Source organism: Impatiens glandulifera, chromosome 8 (genome assembly GCF_907164915.1).
Source record: "Impatiens glandulifera chromosome 8, dImpGla2.1, whole genome shotgun sequence".
Classification (NCBI taxonomy): domain Eukaryota; kingdom Viridiplantae; phylum Streptophyta; class Magnoliopsida; order Ericales; family Balsaminaceae; genus Impatiens; species Impatiens glandulifera.
In genome coordinates, this window is record NC_061869.1 from 13,958,478 (window position 1) to 13,966,916 (window position 8,439).

The window sequence follows — 8,439 nt, forward strand, 5'->3', positions numbered from 1 at the left end:
AATAAAATAAAAATTATGTTTACTCTAAGTTAACGATTTTATAGTAAATTTATTGGGCTACCCTCATATGATATGTGATGAGTGCTAGGTTAGTAGAGAATATTTTCAGTTGGATTCAATAAACCACAGAAAGAGAATAAACAAAAGTAAGTGTTATATATATTTAGTGTTTCGGCGATATGATCGAACAGTCGAACGATGTCCGTTTTAGCTCGAATCACAGGTGGTGGTGAATTCTAGCTTCTCTACAATTTAATTAGTTTAGATTTTGTTTTGACTTCTCTCATATACATGTTTAAATATTTCATTTCAGTGAGATCAATTTTTGTCATTATTTTTGTAATCCACCATTAAAGGTGGAAATTTTGTATTAGTGAATTTTAGGGTGCTAGAGAAGATTTTGTTATAACTCACTACAATATAGTGAGGTTCTTTTAAGAGACTCACATGTCCCGTATTTTTTATTTTGTTGGATTTTTTACGTTAAAATTAATGTGTCTCTTTGTGTTTGATTTTATTTTTACTATTTGATTTAGTTTTTTGATTATCTCATCGTGGCAAACAAAAAGGAAAAGACCAACTATTTTGCAGTTGTTATAAAAAAAAAGCTTTTTTCCCCACGTGGTTACAGAGCATTTTGTTGGATTAATCAAATTTCTTGTGTGTTAAATGAATTAGCAAAATTTGATCGGGATGATTAAGCTAACCTCGGCAAACTTTTCATTCTAAAAACGTAAGATGCTATATTTGCTTATTTGTAGAGATTTGTTTAGGAATATACAAAGCATGACAGTAAAGACACGATGAGCAATAAAGATTAGAAATTTCTGAATTGGAAACAGCTACTACAATCAAGCAATGGGTTGACCAAAACATTTTCCAGTCTCTTTGGAAAAAGTTGGAGTCAATGTTCAAGAAGGGTTTTCTATGTACAAGGCAATGATACTTCGGCGACTCATGAACTTGAAGTGCAAAAAAAGTGGGAGTACGACAGAACATATTAGCAAGTTCATTGACTTGGTGAATCAGATGACATCAATGAAGATGACTATCGATGATGAGCTACAATTTCTATTATTTCTTAGCTCGTTACCAGACAGTTGTGAAACGTTGATGATTTCATTGAGCAATTCAATGACAAATGGTATTCTACCCATAGATATGGTAAATCAAACTAATAATTGAAAGCGAATACACTTTATCAAGGGACAACGCTTTAAACTATACAAATGAAGTGAAAAATTAAACACAAACCATAGACCACCTGAACTAGAGCAGATCTGGGTTAATCTGAAGAATATTCCACCTCATTTGTGCAACTCCATCGGTCTAGCCTATATCTCCAGCATAATAGGAAAGTCACTGATGTTTGATCCAGCTATGGAAGGCTATGAAAGAGCCTCTATAGCCAGGGTAAGTGTTGAAATTGACCCAAGTAGCTCTCTCGCATTAAAGCTGGAACTCAAAGATAGAATCAGAAACATATTCAAAATTGGAGCAAGGTACGAATGATGCCCAAACAGATGCGTGAGATGCAATACTTTCACCCACTAGACAAACAAGTTCCATGTTAACAATTCTCGAAATGTCAATCCAAGCAATGAAGCATCTAAGAGGAGTGAACAAAATATTGACAATGGTAATCAGAACAATAGAACTGGAACATCACAAGAAGCATCTGCCAAACTAATGTTCGAACAGAAAATCTGGAAACAAATCAAATCCAATCAGAAATTGTCATGGAAGAAAATCAACCTCCGGTTGAAGCTAAAGAAATTATTCAGATAGAAGGTAACAAGGTAGGAAATCAAAAGCAGAATAAAGCCAAAAGCCAAATCAGTGTTAAAAGAAAAATAACAAAAAAGATGAAATGGGTTAGGGTTCAAAAGGATGTTGAGAATCAAAGTCATGGTAATAATCAAGACATGGAAGTCAGTTCCAAAGGTTATGATCAACTCAAGGATAAGAGCAATAAGGGTCTGGGTGAGCACCAGGATGAGGGTCAGAATATGGGTCAAGATAGCACCAAGCTGAGGGTCACAATCAAGATCTAGCTATGGGTCAAGATCAGCAACAAGCTGAAGGTAACGAGGGTTTGGATCAGAATTAGGGTCTGAAGCAAAATCAAGGTTTGGGTAAACATCAGAATCTGGGTCAGAAATAGGACCGTGACCAAGAAAATCCAGGGCTCAAAAATGTCGAATTTCTTGCTGAATCTATTAAACGTGACCTAAAAATACTTGGGTTCAGAGAATTTAAAAATCAAAATTGAACCTAAACAAGAGAGGTACTGAAGCAGAAAGCTTAAACTCCAAAGTGGGTCGAATCAAAATAGGAACTGCTCAAGAATCTAATAGTGAGGAAGTCCAAAGTAAAAAAAGGTCAAACATAAGAGAAATGCGGACACTCACGAACAGAAAGAATGGGCTATTGGCATTGGTGAAGTTGATCCAGATGCCATAAATCCAATTACCGATGAGCATAAATTTCACATAACACAATCTGTAGCCATTGAAGACCGTGAGGATAATGATGCATACAACTTCACTAATGATGAGACAGGTCGTGTAGTGCAAGACAGTTTTGAAATGCAGGAACCAAACCCCTATATCTATTCATGAATATCATAACATAACATAAGAGGACTTAATGATCCTCTCAAATAAATTAAGTGGATTATTAAGAATCATAAGGTTACAATCATGGGGATTCTGGAAACGAAAGTCAAAAGCAATAATGTTGACAATGTTTGCATGTTGTGCGTTGATGGCAGCTAGGAACTTATACATAATTCGAACTCGAGAACTGGAAGAATCTGGGTTGTCTGGGATCCAATGGTTGCCGAAGTCAAGTCTCTTTTCTCCAATGATCAAACAATACTGATTGGGGTCAAGGAAAAAATCACTGGAATTGAGTTTCAACTTGCTATCGACTATGGTAGTAATTCCAGTACCGAGAGAAGACTGCTCTGGAGCTGTCTTAAGAACTATATTGATGATGATAAATCATGGGTTGTCCTAGGTGATTTTAATGCTACGAGAAGCGAAATTGACCGAAGCCAGAGTCTGATATTACCCAAGATATGATTGACTTCAACATTTGCATCAAAGACATAGGATGCATCGAACCAACAAACTCAGGGAACTTCCTTACTTGGTCATCAACTCGAGGAGATGAACATATTCTGAAAAGCAAATTCATAGAAGTCTTATCAATGAGAAGTTGATTGCTCAATTCTCGAGAAGCCAACTACGCATTTTGAATCCCGAAATCTCATATTAGAGCCCAAAACTCTTATGGGAGAAGGATGAGAGGTTCAAAAGACCCTTTAAGTTCTTTAATTTCTAGATGGATAGTGATAATTTCAAAGATATATTGGGTAAAGTGTAGGCCAAAAATGTGGAAGGATCAAACATGTTCAGGGTCTCAAAAAAGCTCAGGCTTCTAAAATCCAACTGAAAAAGTTTGACAAAAGAAGTTCAGTAACATCTCCAAACGAGTCCAAATAGCCAGAATTGAGTTAAAAGAAGTCCAAAGCAAGTTACTTGGGGGAGAAAATGATGAGCAACTTAACGAGGAAGAAAAATGCCTTACAAATTTTAGAAAGCTGATTTTATTATAAGGGAATTTTGTGAAACAGAAATCAAGGCAGAATTGGCTTTCTCTCGGTGACATACTGCCTTCTTCTATCGAAAATGTATGACTAGGAATTTGAGAAACAATATTTACAGGTTGAAGAATGATGAGGGTGAATATGTACATGGATAGAAAGGGGTACAAGATCTCGTTATCAAATTCTATAAAGAGCTTATGGGTAAAAAGAAAGCTCAACCAAGTCCTCTAAACACCTTATACCAGATTATCGATTAAAGAGTTTCTGCTGAAGACACTCAAGATCTAATTAGGGTTGTCACGCGGGATGAAGTAAAAGAGGCTCTGTTCAGCATCAACGGTAATAAAAGCCCAGGTCCAGACGATTTTAATGCTCAATTATTTAAGAAAAAATGACGATTGTAGGTCACGATATTACGGAAGGGTTCTGGAATTATTTAAGAACAGGAAAATGCTCAAGTAGTGAAACACTTCAGTCATGACTCTTATACCCAAAACCTCAGTTCCCGAAAAAGTTCAAGATTTCAGACCTATTTCATGCTGCAATGTCGTTTACAAAATAATTTCAAAAATTCTTTCAAAACGATTTAAAATTTTCATTGGTAAAATTGTTAGTTTATAACAATCTGTATTCTTTCTCGATCGAATTATCTCACATAACATTCTGCTCATGCAAAACCTCCTCAAAGGTTATGGGAAGAGAAAAATATCCCCGAGAGTGGCTTTCAAAATTGATATAAAAAAGCCTTTTATTATGTTAGATGGGAAGTCATTCGGGACTTTATGGTCGTATCGAGTTTTCCCATGATTTTTATAAAATGGATCATGCAATGCGTTTCTACCTCTTGTTTTTTAGTTAGCGTCAATGGGATCCATGGAGGCTACTTCAAGGGTGAAAACGGCGTGAGGAATGGAGATCCCCTATCATCTTACCTTTTGTCGTCATCATGGAGATCTTTGAGAACGTCTTTACGACGTTCCGAAAGAATCGACCATACATCTTCCACCCATTCTGCGAGGAGTAGGAGATCACCCATTTATGTTTTGCTGACGATTTGTTCATTCTCGCGCATGCTGATGTAAATTTCATAAAAACTGTAAAAGTTGCACTAACTTTTTTTTCTGAGGTTACAGGTTTGACTATCAATGAGAACAAGAGCTTGACATTCTATGAAGGAGTAAAAGAGGAAACAAAAACAAACATCTACAACATCATGATCATCGTAGAAGGAATCTTCCCGATAAGATACTTAGGCATACCACTCACGGCAAAATAAATCCAAATCTCGCACTACAGACCACAGATCGAGAAAGTGAAGAACTCAATTTCCGGCTGGGCAGCAAAGAAACTTACATACGCTAGAAGAATTGAGCTAGCTAAAAACATGCTAATGGGAATCATCAGTTACTGGTCATAGCAACTCGTACTCCCAAAGAAGGTAATGAAAGAACTTGACGCGCTAATGAGAAACTTTATTTGGGGAAGCAGCGGGAGAGGCGGGAAGAAGGTTAAGTGGACCGCACTTTTCAAACCAAATAAAGAAGGCGACATAAGGCTCAAGAACTGTGTTGAATGGAATAAAGCGTAGACGTATAAGCACCTATGGGCCATCAATGAAAAAACAAGAATCACTCTGGATCAAGTGGCTCCACACCCGGTTTATGAAACATGAATCAAGCGTTTGGACATCCAAAATAAGTGAAAGTGTGGGATGGTCGTTAAAGAAAATCCTTAAGCTAAGAAACAATATTGCAGGACTTTTTGATATTAGCTAGGGAGATGGCAGAAACACACTGTTTTGGTATAATCCCTAGTATGAGGACCAACCTCTAATCAATAAAGAGGAATTCAGAAACATGATGATCAAACGAGACTGCTTAGCTGCCAAGGTTAGAGACATTAAAGACGGGCTATGGAATTCGCTCCTTATACGAATACCGGTGGGGCGGTGCATTCTCGAACATATCAGTAACATTCAATTCAACGAAAGAACAAATGTACATTGATGGAAAGTCAAGGAAAATGAGAAAATGATTTCAAGCAAAGTGTGGAACACTATCCGAGAGAAGGAGCAAACAGTAGATTGGGCTAATTTGGTCTGGTCGTCAAATGTTATTCCGAGACAACAATTCATCTTATGACATGAATTTTGGAAAAGTCTAAACACGAGAGATCGTGTCAGGAAGTACATGGAAATTTTGGAAAAGTCTAAACACGAATTCAAGTTGTCTGTTGTGTGAAGGGAATAAAGAAACAACTGATCATCTTTTTGAGAACGGTTCATTTTCCTCGAAACTTTGGAATAAATTTGCAAAAAATATGGAGATGATCAGATTCCTAAGAGACTGGAAAGAAATCTAGGAAGTGGTTGTGAAAAAAGCGAAGGGCACAAAGTTTAAGTCAAAGATTTTCAAATGCGGATTTGGCTCAACAATTTACAACATCTAGCGGGAGAGAAATGCGATGGAATTCTCGAGGAATCGAAGAAGTCTGTAGCAGACCTGGGATAATATTATAACTGTAGCGAGAACATCTAGACGTGGAGAAGTGTCCCGAAAAACGAATATAATTGGAACCTCTACAGGAACTGGAATGTATCATATGAGGAAGTCACCAAAGACGCTGTTTTTTAGCGAGATAAACACAATTTAAATTTGTTTGTAATTCCGATGATTGTTTGTAATTCATTTGTTTTTATACCGTAACGAACTTAATTTTCTTAGGCTTTCCTAGGAAAATATAGAAACTCATTTGGTTTTTTTCCCGTTTTTGGAAATTTTTATTGAAATGACATTAAGTCGTTTTTCCCCAAAAGATAGTCTTTTCAGCGAAGAAGTTAGAAGAAGAGAGAAATGTGAACCAATTTTAAAAGCCCTGGTAGGTTAAAATTTAGAGCCGTGTGGAAGGAATAAAAACATAGCCCCACACAACAGAAAAGAAAGGAATGAGTCGAACAAAAGAATGTCGAAGTCTCGTGTTGGTCTTAAGTGTTATCACTAAGTGTTATCACTGTAAGAAACTAGGTCACATAAAGAGAGAATGTCGAATATGGAAATGATAACAAAATGAAGGGTAAAAGGTGTTAAAAATCAATGTGGTTGCAAATGGCAACACCACCATCGTGTGCAAGGAAGGTTGTGTTAATCTTAAAAGTCAAGATAGTGACTGGGTGATTGATTCCAATGCTTCTTTTCATGTAAGTATTTTTTCTCTACATATTCAAAAGTAAAATTTGACAATCTACAAATGAATAACGACGATTCGTCGAAGATAATAGGTATCAGGGATATTTGTGAAAGACTAATGTCGGCTGCAAATTGATACTCAACACGTGAGATACGTTACAGACATTCGCCTTAACTTGATTTCTACAGAAAATTGACATTGTATTTAACTTAATTATAAATTGCATATTTACTATCTTATGTTGAAGGCCCGAACTCTAATTTCTGAATGATTTAAATAGAGTATATAAATCATTAAGACAAAGAAATATAAGAGACGAACCTGAGGCTACGACTATGTGGGATGAATTGATGTTCATCAAGATCAGGTATTTCATATAGATCATTAGCATTCTTGGGTCGTCTATAGAAAATCTTAGAAACGGCAGCATAGAACACTCTAAAGAAAGTTGTCAAAGGACTCCCTTGAGGTCCAATATAGTTATAAGAGCACGAACCAGCCAAGAACACTAACGTACCCACCACCGTACACAAAGCAGCCAACCCAAACCTAAACGACCAAGCCTTCACGTACGATATCGCAATAACCGACCCAAATGGAACAAGTGTCGCCATGTACGAGAATAAAAACATGACACAAAACGATTTACCGGTCATGTTTTCAAGCATGTCTTCAGTGAATTGTGCAGCCGAAAACTGACTCAAAGAAGCACAGTGACCGGAAAGACCAACAGCTATCAATGCAAGACCGGCATAGAATAGAACTCTCTGTTCATCTCCTATACATTCTGGCAGATATTCGCCGCAAAGACCGTGGGATTTACCCAGAATTGGGGGAGTTGACATCCATAAAAAACCCAAACCAAGACTGTAAGAGATGCTTGAGAGAAGTAAGATTAAGTAACTTCCCATGAATGCGTCCACGAAGTATTGCATAGGTATAAGCATCATTGTCCATGCTCCTGTGAAGATGTTTATGATTCCGGCGGCTTGAGTGAGCCCAAGTTTCCAAACGTTTGTTAAGTAAAGCATCATCATCCACATCACATATATCGCTAGTGTGTCGGCCCACATCAGTACTGTAAATCAAACACAAAATCAGATCATTTTTATACTAAAACAGAGGAATGTGAGTAAATTACCTATTAATTTTGGAAAGAACATCATCTTGAAGAATCGGATGATGAATTGATGATGATGACGAGGAGGAGAAGAGAACGAAGAGAATAGGTGTATATATAAATTATACTTTAGTATATAATGGATTATATGAGATAGTTGAAGACGAAGACAAAGAGCGTTACATAGTTTTGTACTTTCTTTATGTTGTGATCTTACAGTTGACATTATTATAGAACATCTAGCTTAGTTAATAAATTAATATATGTATGATATTCAACTTGATATTTAATAAATATCTTTAAACTATTTTGAAAGAAAATTAAGAGTTTTACAATGGCATAAGAATAGTTCATTTATATATCTAGATACTATTATCTTATTATGAAAGTATAAATAACCTTTCAATACAAATTTAGGTACAACCGATATAATGTGAATTTCTATATATATTTAATTTGAGTTTGAAATTATCAAATTTGAGTCGAATTCGAATATGTTAGGCAATATTTCGGGCTGAAC

General features: G+C 36.2%; 1 protein-coding gene across 1 annotated transcript; it reads right to left on the reverse strand.

The window, feature by feature from the left end:
• Nucleotides 1-7,092: 7,092 nt before the first annotated feature.
• Nucleotides 7,093-7,872, reverse strand: LOC124913042 (protein NRT1/ PTR FAMILY 5.5-like). Its single transcript, XM_047453667.1, has one exon. The coding sequence runs from the start codon at nucleotides 7,870-7,872 to the stop codon at nucleotides 7,093-7,095; it is 780 nt and encodes a 259-aa protein (XP_047309623.1).
• Between the last annotated feature and the right edge of the window lie 567 nt (nucleotides 7,873-8,439).